The sequence below is a fragment of the Anoplopoma fimbria genome, chromosome 23 (assembly GCF_027596085.1).
Source record: "Anoplopoma fimbria isolate UVic2021 breed Golden Eagle Sablefish chromosome 23, Afim_UVic_2022, whole genome shotgun sequence".
Lineage (NCBI taxonomy): Eukaryota > Metazoa > Chordata > Actinopteri > Perciformes > Anoplopomatidae > Anoplopoma > Anoplopoma fimbria.
In genome coordinates, this window is record NC_072471.1 from 18,356,927 (window position 1) to 18,371,808 (window position 14,882).

Sequence of the window (14,882 nt, forward strand, 5' to 3'; positions counted from 1 at the left end):
TTCAATTCCCGGACCAGACGGCCTTCTGTGTGGAGTTTGCATGTTGTCAGCGTGGGTTCTCTCCGTGTTCTCCGGCTTCCTCCCACAGTCCAAAGACATGCAGCTTGGGATTATTCGATGACTCTAAATTGCCCGTAGGTGTGAATGTGAGCGTGAGTGGTTGTCTCTATATGTCTGCCCTGTGATAGGCTGGCGACCTGTCCAGGGTGTACCCTGCCTTCGCCCATTGGCTCCAGCATCCCCGCGATGGCCACAGGCTTGTTTTATTTGTGGTATTCAACCTTCACAATGCATAAATCATTCTTATCATATATCAGATGCATCAAGTGGTGTTTTGATAAAAAAAGAAAAAATGCCACAAAGTGCTAAGGATTAAAAGTTTGAATTAAATTGTCCCCATTTATGAAATTCTGTGTCTCAAACTCTCAAAAAAACCCATCAACTCATTAGTCATGAACCAAATCTAGTGAGCACAAATGCCAAAACACAAACAAATCGGTTACAAATCTCCAGTATACAACAATACATGTGTCTTTGTATTGCTTAATGATCTAGTTTATCTAGTTAACAGGCCTCTGGCTGCATCGTTTTTAATATTTCACTTGATGAGGCCTATATAGCCGCAGGATCTATGGAAATGTAAGACCAGTAAGTTTTGGTATTAACGGGAATGTTTATGGGGAAAATCTGAATGCATCAGGTTAAAGGAGCATTGCTGGTGTTTACTTCTTATTTCTTCATGTGAAGCTGCAGCAGAGCTCGTCTCCGACACACAAACAGCCTGCTGACGATGATTGTGTCACGAGTAAAGAATGCTGGACTGCTGCCACTGCAGCGACCGCAGCTTAACGGGGGTCAAATGGACCGATGGGGACACGTTTTCTCTCCAAATCCCTCGGTGCAACAAAGTGTGATCAGCCTTTATCGCTGCATAGGTACACGCTCCCTCCGTCAACAGAGCGAGGGTTATCTGTGCTGCTCTCATCAGCTAGTTATCCGAGGTCCGAACAAGAAGGGAATCAACAGCAGCTGCTAATACAGTCAGGTGACAGTGAGTCATGAAGTGGAGCAGGGGGGATACAAAAAGCCTCGAGTGATGGAAGGACCCAGGGGAGCAACCAGAGCATGTGCCTGAATGTAAACACGTCCTCCTCTTTTCTCCTCCCTCCTCTTCCCTTCGTCCTCCTCCTCGCCTCCTTAAAGTGGATAATGGAACAAAGCAGTGTTTTACAGCATGACAGGACGGTGACATCACCACGGTAGCATCCTGAATAGGGCCAGTAGAGCCAGTTTAGCCCTGGCACTGGGACACTGGACCATTGTAACACACACACACACACACACACACACACACATTTGCCATGCATTCTCATTCGCACTCTTTGCAGCCCTGATCCCCATCATGTAAGGATAATTCATAATGATTAGGAGATTAGAAGGTGTAAACCACCGTCTCCCCGCCGCCACAACAACAACAGCCCCCTCCATCTTCAGTTGCCCTGTTGCCAAGGAGACAGATGGGTGCTGATCTCACCAAGCCCAGTGCCAGGCGTTGGCAGCCCAGCATGGTGTAGAAGGAGCTAGTTTTGTGTGTGTGTGTGTGTGTGTGTGGCCAGGCGGCTTGCCCGGTTGTAGCAGGTGCTGCTGGTGGAGCACTGGGTGGTGGAATGTGATGCTGAAGCCAAATGGATGGGAGCAGTAGATCAACTCCTGCTGATCTGTAGTGAGGCTTTGGCCGTGAAGAAGAAGTGGGTTGGCCTGCCCTGTGAGAAAATGTTGCTTCAAATTATGAACGCAAACATTATTTTTGAAGGCTTGGATACTACTACTGTTAAACTTAATATTTTTGTATAAGTTTTGGAAGCTTTAATACGGTGGGCAGATACTGTAGCTTTACTCCTCGATTGAAGCAGTTATCTTACACTTACATTTAAATAACGGAATATAACCTCTGAAAGACACAAAACGACACCAAAAGACTACAAAGAGATCCAAAATGACTACAAAGAGACACAAAACAACCACAAAGACGCAAATAACTATAATGTGAACCAAAGCAACCACAAAGAGATGCAAAGTGACTTCAGTTAAAAAGAAAGTATGAATTGGCCTTAACAGAAGTTGATTGGGCTTTGTGCCTACCACTGCTGCCATGGAGCAACAATGTGTGATAAACTTTACAGTCCCAATGACGTAACGACCAACAACAGTCACCATTTTCTTTTGACCAATTCAGATGACCACGGCAAGCAATTCAATGTCAGTCCTCCTCTTCTATTCTACGCCAGTCTGTTGGGTGAGATCCATGCTGCAGTCCAACATTCAGGACTCTGCTGCTACTGCTTTTCTCCGTCTCTTATTGGATTCCAATACTGAAGGACTTGCTGGAGTACCACTTTAAAAGTTGAGAGACGCTTGGAGCAAAGTCTGCTGGTCGATTTCGAGAGTAATTGTTTACATATATAAAGGCTTGTTTTATTAGCTCCAATAAAATAGATGTTGTGAAATCAGTCTAGATGGCTCATGAATGATAAATGAATACATTTTTTATTCGCATATTTTTCTCCATTTGAGAATTGTGATTCTAACTGTTCGGATTCCATCCAGACCTGAGCAGTACATGAAGTGTGTGCTCTACAGGCTCTCATCGTGGCCCAGAATGCATCGTTGCATTCATGCATGACTGACTCGTGGAGTGGGGGTGTGATTGAACATATTCAAAACATCAAGGATATGCGTCTATCAGTTGACTGGAGATTTGCTGAGTTTTCCTTTTCCATCGGAGACTCTGGATAATGACGACCACGGGTTGTTTGGTCGTGCACACGCTCTGTCTGTACACCACACACGTCTATCAGTTGACTGGAGACACACTGAGTTTCTTTCCTTTTCCATCTGCTTGTTTGGTCACACACACACACACACACACACACACACACACACACACACACACACACACACACACACACACACACACACAATCCTAGAGCAAAGTGTCTGATCACCCTGTCTAATAGGGCAACAAGCTCCACATACATTATGCATCAGTGTCTGTGGCCAACATATGATTAGAGAGGGGATGTGAAGAAAGCTCATTTTTGCAGCAAAGTGTTGGATGGTTCAGCCCGAGAGAGGATGGCATCAACTGCTGCAGCAAAGCGAGTTTGTGAAAGGCAATAGAAGCTCATTACCTTGAACCCTTTTATTAAAACCTTTTGTTCTGAACAGTTGTATTAGAAATCTTTATTAATCCCCAGTGAGGAAACTCATAGGGGAAGTAGTAAAAATGTAAGTTTTATCAGGGAAATAAATAAAATAAAATAAAAAAGTATTGATGCAGCTTTGACTGATATAATATTATATCATAAGATAATTATTACTCATGCATTGGTCTGTAAGAGGCATTTTACCACTATGGTTGGGGTTGATATGGAGCCCTTTTTTTTTTAGCTGTAGGACTGAATGGATGGATTAATACATAATCCATAAAATATTGGTTTAATCATTGTTAGAGGAGGTTTGCAGCGGAAACCAGAAAATGAGCTCAGAAGAGACTGAGAAAATAGCAAAGAGGCAGGTAGAGACATAGCGCACGCACACACACACACACACACACACACACACACACACACACACACACACACACACACACACACACACACACACACACACACACACACACACACACATTCATAAGCTACATTGATCCGTTGTTGCTGAACTGTTGCGCCGCAGCTGCTTTGCAATTCAATTTCTGAAAGCAGCACTGAGGGCCGTCCACAGAGGCCCGGTCGGCCCCCCCCTTACTCCTAACACACTCTCATTCACTTTTAATGGCAGAGCTGCTTTCTCAGTCCCCGTGTGTAACCCGTGGCAACCACACACTTAACACTTTGATGAGGGGAGAGGGGAGGAGTTGAGAAACGAGGGAACACATCACTCTCACTCATTAGCTTTGGTGATGAAACTTAAAGATAAGAAGGTATAAAAGGCATTCCACCAATCTGTAAATGTACGGGCTGTTTCTGTCTGACTCTGGGGGTTCAAGGTTAACTTCAGTATTTTTTCAACCTGGGCCCTGTAAACACTCTGGTCAACTCCGCACACTCATTGTACGTCCACTAAAAGTAGTTGTTTCTGCGAAAGACAAGCTCAGATTGTTTATATAAGTGTCTGACAAAAATAAGGAAAGAACCATATAGAGAAAGAAAAGCTTTTTTTTTTTTTTTTTTTAACCTTTTTACTTGAGGCGATGTTTGCGATTGAGTCATTTGACTCGTCGCTGGAAGACAACGGTGGGAACGTGGGAGAGAGTTGGAGAGAGGAGCGACGATGTTGTCCGAGTTCGTTGTGTTGGGAGTACAGAAAGAGCAGTGTTCTCTAAAAGATTTTTTAAATGTCATGTCTCAATATTTAGCTGATCACGACAATGCTGATGACGCTAAACTTAGTTAGGTGTTCCAGGTTAAAAAAATATAAAAGTCACCCTTCAAGTGTCTGATATGTGTGTAGTTTCTTGGTTGTGTATCTAGGTGATTACTCAGCAAACATTGGTCTGACAGTGGTGTTGTTTCGACAGACGAAAGAAGTCCTGAATGCTCTTGGTCAAAGGTTAAATTATGAATAACTGCTTGGCCGATGTTATTGATACAAAGCATGTCTGGTGTTTAAATTCAGATTTGTCACGACTATTATGTATGATATACAAATATCAGAATGTGTGCAGGTAGAATGTAAAAACAAAAAAAACAACCTCACAAAGCAATAGAAGCTAAATGGACGAGTTTACAGAGCGCGTGGTGGAAAAGACTCCACCATAATGAAAAAAAAGACCTGGTGGTTAAAATGTACGGGGGAGGGTAACCACAGTGGGAGTTAAGGCTAATAGGTGCATTATAATAAATATGAATCTGGCTGAAAACAGTCCGTTGCATCAATACAGAGTCCCAGAGGGTCAACACTGACTCAGCGCTGTAATTGCTTTTTTGTTTGCCGTACAGTGAGCAGCTGAGGGAAGATCCTGCTCTGATACAGCTCTGGTGCTTTTCTAATCCTATTGTAAGGGGGGGGGCGGTGTTCAAAGAGACAAGTCCTCATGCTCTGGACTGATGCTCATGCAGTACTTATTAGAGGGAAAAAGCTAGGTATATTTCTAAAATAGCTGGTCCCTGTAGTTTTTATCAAACGTTTGTGGGGAACTATTTTCAGCAGCGGATGAATCCACAGTGTGATAGCAAGACGGCGTATGTGGGATTGAGTTAAATCTAAAACAAAGGAGCATGTCAGCCAGTGCAACAGTGATGTGTTTTAACAACAGAATACTTATTCATTGTAGGTGAGGCTCTGCACGAAGGATTTATTACATACTGTTATTGAAACTAGATTTAATCCCTGTAGTAAGATTGATTACCAGCACTGAGCTGGAGGAGTATCGGAGCAACATTAGACGCAATAGATGTTAGCGGCATTCAAGCAGCAGACCAATACTCAATCAGCTTTATACTGTTACTCATTGATTTCATGCTAATTCTGTTTAATCGCTCAAAACTGCTTCATTGGTCTCCCGTGCATCCGTGGTGCATGCTGGGATCCATAAGAGCGAATCTGTGTTTTCTGATGACTCATTTGAAGCAGGAAGATTAGTTATATGGTTCTGATTTTTTTTTCTGAGAAAGTTGAATAAACTATGAGAAAGGAGATAAGAGTGAACAGAGCCGGCAGACAGACAAACAGACGGAGGTGCAGTGATGTAACAAGCAGATAATGCCAACATAACTGTGCTTGCGTGCATGCATGTGTGTGTGTGGTTTTCCTGTCACACAGCAGCCGGGCAATTCCCCTCATTTGTCACTTATCCACTGTCTGAACCAGGTGGCACCTCATTTCACATGATGACTGATGGGACTTTCTTTTTGCTCCGATGGAGGAAAAATAACCTCTCCTGTGTAGAACGAGGAAACTGATCTGTGAACAGTTCCATCATTAGGGCAGGCCGATTAGATGATACATCGTTTGGACTTTGTTTTTAAGAAAATGAATGTACCATACCAGTGGATACGCATGTTGTAGTCCATTAACTAAAAAACTTACTTACTTGGTTTGTCTTTACCAGTCAACCATGGTAAATGGTAAATAGATTTGAATTTGTATAGCATCTTTCTAGTCTTCTGTCCACTCACAGTGCTGTATATCATGTCAACATTCACCCATTGACACCCATTGATCCATTTTAGTTCACCATGATAATCAATTTGTGGTTAGACCTGTACATAGGTAATCCATCAAAGCTAAAGCTTTTAACAACTCTATCATTGAAGTGATAGAGTAAATGGGATGTTATCATATGGTGCACACGGCTCAACTATAACTTTTAAAAGCCTGGTTTCCAGTCTGGCACCCGAGCACCAGCTGTTGGTTGCCAAAACCAAAAATATGGTTGCCATTTATAATAGGCTCATATTTTATATTATTAAGTTTCTATGCAGTTATACATCATCTTGATAATGAAAAACTGGCGAAGGGCGTGTTCATGGGCCCAACAACGGGTGTGCCAGCTGCCCTTGGTTGGTGCGTTTACTCGCATGCACACAGACATCTCTAGAACAGATGTACTGGTTTCTGGTTCTGACTGTAACAGCAATTTGAAGTATCACTAATGCAACAAATATGACATTTCATTTTGGGTTCCCGTTTTGCTTTCACTGTCATATGTTGAAACGTGGCCTAGAATCGGTCGCCGATGGCAACCTGGCAACCCTTAATGTTGAGCCCCGGTACATTTACTCCTTTGTGGTGTATTAAAGGTCTCTTGGACCTCCCTAGATTTAGTTGGGATGAAATGCATCAGTCCTAGACGACTGACGGTAAGCAAACATGGACATTATTATGAGGATCACAGGATTAGGCGTTTAGCCCCGTTCTGCACTCCCATGCCATATTACATGGAATGCAGAAAAATAAGTTGACTAATCCTTGTTCATAATTTATAAGTCATTCTACTGTCCTTTCCAGTACTTTGGTACAAATACTGTATGCAGCATCATGCAGTCAAAGGATGTTGAGAAGCTGTTAACTCCACATTCAAATCGCTTAAATAATCCTAGAAAATGTACTGTCTTTGATCACAATCAGCAGTAACTGAACATGTGTACAGATAAGTGAGTCTGTGGAGGAAACTGTACCAGACAGAAAGAGTCACACAGCGAGGTCGGAACGGCAGAGATAGCAGACGTGATAAATGTTGTAGACCTACACAATACTGACAGGGGGTGTGTGTGTGTGTGTGTGTGTGCGTGCGCGTGTGTGCATGTGCGTGCGTGTGTAAGCACTTCTAAGTCTATTTTAGGAATTTACCAGCCACATAAAGTTATTTGTGTCACCATAATGACCTTGAAACCCAAGTGCCTTTACGACATCAAACAATCCAGCTCAACATTTTGGATCAAACCATGTCAGCTATAGTCCAGTAGAGGTTTCAAGTATATAGAAGGCCAACACTGCCATGATTAGGGATAAATATAGCCCCCTGTGGCACAGTTTTGAATAAAGGTTTTCTAACAAGCTGTTAGTGTAAAGCTCCCTGCTCTTCCTACGGTATTTCGTGTGTAGGAGAGAAATGATTAAGCTGTGATTCTCTCACAGGATTTATCCTGCTGTCTGTATGCTCACAGAGAACCTCCATCAACAGGAAGATTATCTTGTTTCTGTTCAGGTGTAATCTAAACATTAACAGCCTGTTTTCACTAAATATGTTTACAGTGTCCTAAAGGGGAACGCCACCAACTTTTACACAACCCGATTAGTAAACTCGTCCGAACAGTTGTATAATGTCTTCTGTGGCTTTGGAGGAGCTTTGTCAAGTCTAAGAAAATAATCCCGGCGATGTCATAATGACGTCACCAGGTTTAACTCTGCTCGTGGCTCGGAGACTTCACATTTATAACAGAAAGCCTGTATCACAAACTGAAGGCTTTGAGTTTTAAAGGAGTGGGCTTTCACCAGGCAGGTTGGCTACAACACAATATGCTTTTACAGTTTTATGGGAAATGTAGGATTCCGTTTATAATGATGGTGGGCCTGAAGTCAAGATATACACATACACACACACACACACACACACACACACACACACACACACACACACACACACACACACACACACACACACACACACACACACACACACACACACACACACACACACACACACAAATGCCCAATCCTCCCATCCATACAGTTTGTCACATTTACCTTATAATTCAAACTTCCATCTCTGGTCTCTGTTTTTATTGGAAACCATCAGGAGTTGAATGAGATATATATATATATATATGATGTCAGAAATGTTTGTTGCTGTGCAAATGCTGCTTGGTTTTTTTTAACTCTGAAGAGTTTGCTTCTCACTAACACTAAACCACAAGCTCTAAGGATTAAAGGCAGATGCTGACAGAAATCTAAACCTTTGCATTAAATCTTGCACCTCTGAAATAGCACTTTTTACTCCCTAAAGACCAAGTATTCATGAAAAAGTCATGAGGGGACAGAAAAGAATGTCACACTTTGCAGATAATGAACCACAATTTGTATCTAAAATCCTGCTTCTGTCTGCATTTTGTGACATTTTGCTTTGACCTCCAGAATTGCACCGGTTGTTGGTGGTTCAGTGTCTAATAAAACACTGGAAAGTCAAAAGTGCCCTTTCAGAATGCTAATACTCCATCTCGTGTATTATGTCTTAATGCCATGCCATGCTCTGCTGTGATATCGTGTCATGTTCATGCTCTACTCATTCTCATGCATTATTAATCTGCTTCTCTGTGTGCCTTTGTTTTGACATTGCGCTCTTTTCTTTGTTTTTTTTGCTCCATGTGTTTCTGCATGTGACTCGTCCATAGCTTTGTACCGATGGCTAGAAGCAGACCGCCAAGGCAGGGATCCAGACACTGCAGCCACAGGTAAAAAAAACGCCATCAACTGTTCCACATCTTCATCACACTGTCTGCATGCCTGCCTGCTTTTCCTCAGTCCTTTAAAGACTTTCACCTTGACTTGACTGAAAAAACATGACTTGAGACTCGAACTGAAGGTTATAGACTCTTGAGTTGACTTGATTTGAGACTAGATTGCTCGAATGAATAAAGTAATTTGTTTTTTATTTGATATCAATTATGTCATTGACAACCAAAAATTAGAATACAAATTCAATTCATTGTCAAACTTTTTGAACAGGTTAAATAAATTGGCCAATAATATCATTATTAGACAAGTAGTCATACCTTGTGATTTCTTTTTATTAAACAGGCCCTATTATGCTATTTTCCGGATGCATATTTTTATCTCAAGTTACAGTTTACATGCGTTAATGCTCATACTCCTCCTTGTTTTTCTCATCCTGGCTGTCCTGCAGCACCTCTTCTCACCCTCTCTCTGAAACACTACGTTGTAGCGCTTGCTCCTCCCTCCAGAAAGCAATGTCTGCCCTGATTGGTCAGCTAGCCCACTCTGTTGTGATTGGTCAACGTTTCACATTTCAAAAAACTCTTCCTCTGGAGCTTCAGCTCCGTCTCTCTCTTTTGTTGTTTGAGGGCCAAACTAGCAGGAAGGAGTTTTACGTGACTTCCGTAACATTGTGACCTCATAAAGTTACAGAAGTGAAGGAGAGAAATCAATGGAGATGTATCAGGCAGCTTAGGAGCAGTGATTCTGAGGGGGAGGGTAACTCCTTTTAGGCGTGGACTTCAGGTTTTATACTCTACAGACCTTTTACATGTACAAAAATATATAGTCAGGTCCATAAATATTTGGACATTGACACAATTTTCATCATTTTGGCTCTGTACACAACCACAATGGATTTTAAATGACACAATCAAGATGTGCTTTGAGTGCAGACGTTCAGCTTTAATTTGAGGGTATTTACATCCAAATCAGGTAAACACTGTAGCAATTACAACAAATGATATACATGGTCCCCCCCTTTTGAAGGGACCAAAAGTAATTGGACAAAGTAACATAATCATAAATCAAATTGTCACTTTTAATATTTGGTTGCAAATCCTTTGCAGTCAATGACAGCCTGAAGTCTGGAACCCATAGACATCACCAGACGCTGGGTTTCATCCCTGGTGATGCTCTGCCAGGCCTCTACTGCAACTGTCTTCAGTTCCTGCTTGTTCCTTGGGCAGTTTCCCTTCAGCTTTGTCTTCAGCCAGTTCCATTGGCATCCATACATGCCCAAGCCATAACACTACCACCACCATGCTTCACTGATGAGGTGGTACTCTTTGGATCATGAGCAGTTCCTTCCCTTCTCCATACCCTTCTCTTTCCATCATTCTGGTACAAGTTGATCTTTGTCTCATCTGTCCATAGGATGTTGTTCCAGAACTGTACAGGCTTTTTTAGATGTTTTTTGGCAAACTCTAATCTGGTCTTCCTGTTTTTGAGGCTCACCAATGGTTTACAGTTTGTGGTGAACCCTCTGTATTTACTCTGGTGAAGTCTTCTCTTGATTGTTGACTTTGACACAGATACGCCTACCTCCTGGAGAGTGTTCTTAATCTGGCCAACTGTTGTAAAGGTTTTTTTTTTCACCTGGTAAAGAATTCTTCGGTCATCAACCACAGTTGTTTTCCTTGGTCTTCGGGGTCTTTTGGTGTTGCTGAGCTCACCAGTGCTTTCTTTCTTTTTAAGAATGTACCAAACAGTTGATTTGGCCACACCTAATGTTTGTTTTGATTCTTCAGCCTATTGATGGCTAGGTTCACTGATAGCGACAGCTCTTTGGACTTCATATTGAGAATTGACAGCAGCAGATTCCAAATGCAAATCCCACACTTGAAATGAACTCTAGACCTTTTATCTGCTCCTTGTTAATGAAATAATGAGGGAATAACACACACCTGGCCATGGAACAGCTGATCAGCCAATTGTCCAATTACTTTTGGTCCCTTAAAATGGGAGGGACCACGTGTAAAATGTCTTGTAATTCCTACACCGTTCACCTGATTTGGATGTAAATACCCTCAAATTGAAGCTGAAAGTCTGGCACATCTTGATTGTTTCATTTCAAATCCATTGTGGTTGTGTACAGAGCCAAAAGGATGAAAATTGTGTCAATGTCCAAATATTTATGGACCTGACTGTATAACACACTGATGGAGAGGGAAAAAGTGGAAAAGCATAATAGGGCCACTTTAAGACAAGATACTGCAGGTCAGACTGCAGAATCTTGGGAGGGACAAAGTGACCTGACCTCTGGCTTGACTGGCCTGTGTCTGTGACCATTAGACAGCCCCAATCTTTTAAGGACTTGGTTAAAACCTATGATGTTTTTAAAAATGTAACTGCATGTCATTGGAATTGCACTCTTAAACACCCTGCAATTAACTGTCTGCACAATGGCCAATTCTTAGAACGGTACAGAACACTCTGCTGTTCATTCTAGCATCATGTTTGCTTCAATGTTAGAGACTTAACACACCAGGCATCATTGAGGTCAACAAATATGATTGATGTCATGTCCATATATCGTATTATTAAGTCGATAACATAATTATCTGACAGGCCTAGATGTTACCTGGATCATATCTACATTGCTATATATGCTAATAGAAAAGACAGAGTGAAGGAAATTGCTTGGATTCAAAGTGAGTTCACACAAAAGCCATCATCTCAGAGCAATCGGCTGATAATTGGGAAAAAAAACCTGTTACTCTTAAGCAATAGTCCACAACCTCTGCTTCACGTCATGACAAACAACCCCCCTTAGCTGTGATACAATCACAACATATCACGGTCATAAAGTATGGCAATTTGTTTTTTTATTAATAACTAATAATGTTGTCCTGGACTGGCTGCCTGCGCATAACAAGGCAGTTGCTAGGAAACGGAGATAGCTATAGAATGTACACTGGCAGCAAAGCTTATTTCCTTTTCCGTCACACCTAGGGCTCTATTTATGTCATTATTCACTCTTTATGTACATTATTTGTATGTTACCATTTATCGTGCAACCACTGAAAAACTGTCCAGCATAAGTACTTGAACTCATTAAAGTGAACTTTCTATCCATGATTTGAGTTTGAGAGAAATTAAATCAAAACCCCATTTATATTCCTCATAGAGAAATCACTTCAGTCTACATTATATTTGTGTTGGGCTGACATCAGGTCTATGTTCTGTAGATCTCTCTGCCTCCACCACTTCCACCTGGATTACACCCTTCGTTACATTTCATCCTCTAAGCCTCTCCCTCTGGTTCATTTCCTTTCTTCGTTGTACAGTATTTGGGTCAACTTCCTCTGAGCTTGTTATCCAAATCAGTCCCTCTCGTCCTATTTTTATCTTTTACCCCTCTCTCCATCCAAACTCCTCGTCCTGCTTCCCTGCCTCCAGGTTATTGTTGTGTTGTTTTCTGTCTCTCCCTGCTTGCAGACTGGAGTTTGTGGAGTTAATAAAAGTAAAGGATGGCTCTTCTTTTCTCTTTGCGGCTGTGGCTCAGTGGAGAGCAGGGTCGTCCTCCAATCAGAGGATCGGCGGTTCGATCCCTGGCTCCGGCAGTCCATGTCGATGTGTCCTTGGGCAAGACACTTAACCCTGAGTTGCTCCCGAAGGCTGTGCCATCGGTGTATGAATGGGTGTGAATGATTAGAGAGACCCTGATGGGCAGGTGGCACCCTGCATGGTAGCCCCTGTCATCAGTGTATGAATGGGTGTGAATGGGTGAATGATTAGTAATGTAAAAGCGCTTTGAGTGGTCGGAAGACTAGAAAAGCGCTATACAAGTACAGTCCATTTACCATCTTTCTTCCCCTCTTCATCTGTTCCATGTCATTTTCTGTTTGTCAGTGTTAAGCGCCTCGCTGGGGCTTCAAGGAAGACACAAAGCCCGGACCTCCTGGGTCAAACAGATAACTAGTGAAACCATGATGTATTTGGATCTGTGTGTGTTTGAGAGAGACATACAAAAAGATAGAAAAAGAAATAGTGCAGTATGTCCTCCTGAATTTAGTAGACAACAGCCTGAGGCCGCTGTGCTGCTGTTTTACACGCTTAAACCACATCAGATATTTCCTCATCAGGTGTCTAAATGTCCTCTCATCCCTCACGTACAGTGCAGTAGGATGTGTGGTGTTCAGGTGCAGAGGAGCTGAGAGGACTTGAGGGCAGACAGTCAGACTGAGACTGTGAAACAATGTTTAGCTTTGTTTTGTCCGCTGAGCCTCCTTAAATGTCAGCTGCCCTTTTCATTATTCATCTGGCGATGCCTCTCTACCTTCCTCTCTCTATCTATCTATCTATCTATCTATCTATCTATCTATCTATCTATCTATCTATCTATCTATCTATCTATCTATCTATCTATCTATCTATCTATCTATCTCTCCCTCTCTCTCTCTCTCTCTCCTCTCTCCTCTCTCTCTCTCTCTCTCTCCCTCAAACCCCGAGGCCTTCAGGGACACACACAATGTAGTTTAGTGAGAAACATTGAATGTTAACATGACTGTGTTTATTCACAAGAAAAGCTCCACAGGGTACCTATTTTAAAATGAAGTCTGCTGGCTTTTAAAATGTTTGTCATTGTCAACAAGTCCCTCATGCAGAGCCAAACCAACAATGACTGTATCTACTAACAAGTATTGTCCATTGTATAACCAGTATATCCATTGTTTATAAAAAAAATCTATTAAAAGCACATCAGTGAGCCACACTGTTGCACTGGGTGAAATGTTCCTGCATTACTATGAACTAGGGCCGCAAAGATTAATCAATGAATTGATTAGTTGTGAACTATTATATTAATCGGCCATTATTTTAATGAGCAATTCATCGTTTTGATTTGAGCTTCTTAAATGTGAATATTTTCTGGTTTTACTTAAACATTTCTTTAGCCGGAACAACAAATCGATTAATAAAGAAATGAATCAACAGATTTATGGACAATTAAAATAATCATTAGTTGCAGCTCTACCATGCACACACTGTAGTTCGTTCTGACTCGATCACACAAACACTGTCTTACCGCCAGAAATACTCCTTCGAGCACCAAACGTCCATTTATCCGCAGCTGAAAATAGTCCCCATCAAATCCCCTGTTTCCTACTGTCTGAGTAACATTTGTTAAAAAAAAATTCAATGACCAGCGGTTTTATTCAATTATTAGCATTTAATTTGTTGAGACGTTTTTTTTTTATTTTTTATAAAGCTTTTAGAGTTATGTGCTCTTTCGCCCGTTGACTTTATATCGGCCCGCCCTCCTCCTTCATCTCTACCTCCTCATATTTAACCTCATTGGTTTCGCTTTGCGCCCCACTATCATCCTCACAGCAGCTCAGTGGGCAGCTCCCATGTGTATGTTTGGATATGACTTCTCTCCTTCACTCATTCGATACTTGTGTGTTTACTTTGTTCCTCTCCTAATTTGATTTCCCGCGTTCTTGTCATTTTTTTATTACCTTCAATTTTTGTGCTGCAGATGAACCTAATGGTGAATTTATCTGTAGTCTTGAGTTTCACTAGAATATGATCACATTTTCTTACAAAACGAGTGTAATGTAATGTAATGTGAAACTGTGTCATATAAAGGCTTCTACAGGTGGGATAAAGACCCTGGCTACTATTTGAGTATTTACTATCATTGTAGTGAGTCATTGTGTTTGCCATGTCCTCACACAAAAGCCTTATTGATCCGGTAATGGTTGGACTGATCAATGACTAAACGTTCCAGCCGATCAGTCTGCCCCTCCTCCTCTATCCTGCACCCTTCTTCTCTACCCTTCTGATCCGCTCTTATCATAAAAAGGCCCAAATTATAAGACATTCAATACACCGGTTCTCTGAGTCCCAGAGCCAATTCACTCATCGGAAATCAATGTAGGTTT

At 41.7% G+C, this 14,882-nt stretch overlaps 1 protein-coding gene across 1 annotated transcript in view; it reads left to right on the plus strand.

The window, feature by feature from the left end:
- LOC129112420 (DENN domain-containing protein 5B-like) overlaps positions 1–14,882 on the plus strand; it is a 66,743-nt gene that overhangs the window by 17,765 nt on the left and 34,096 nt on the right. Inside the window, 1 exon segment of the mRNA XM_054624513.1 lies at positions 8,895–8,954. Coding sequence (XP_054480488.1) covers positions 8,895–8,954 — 60 coding nt within the window.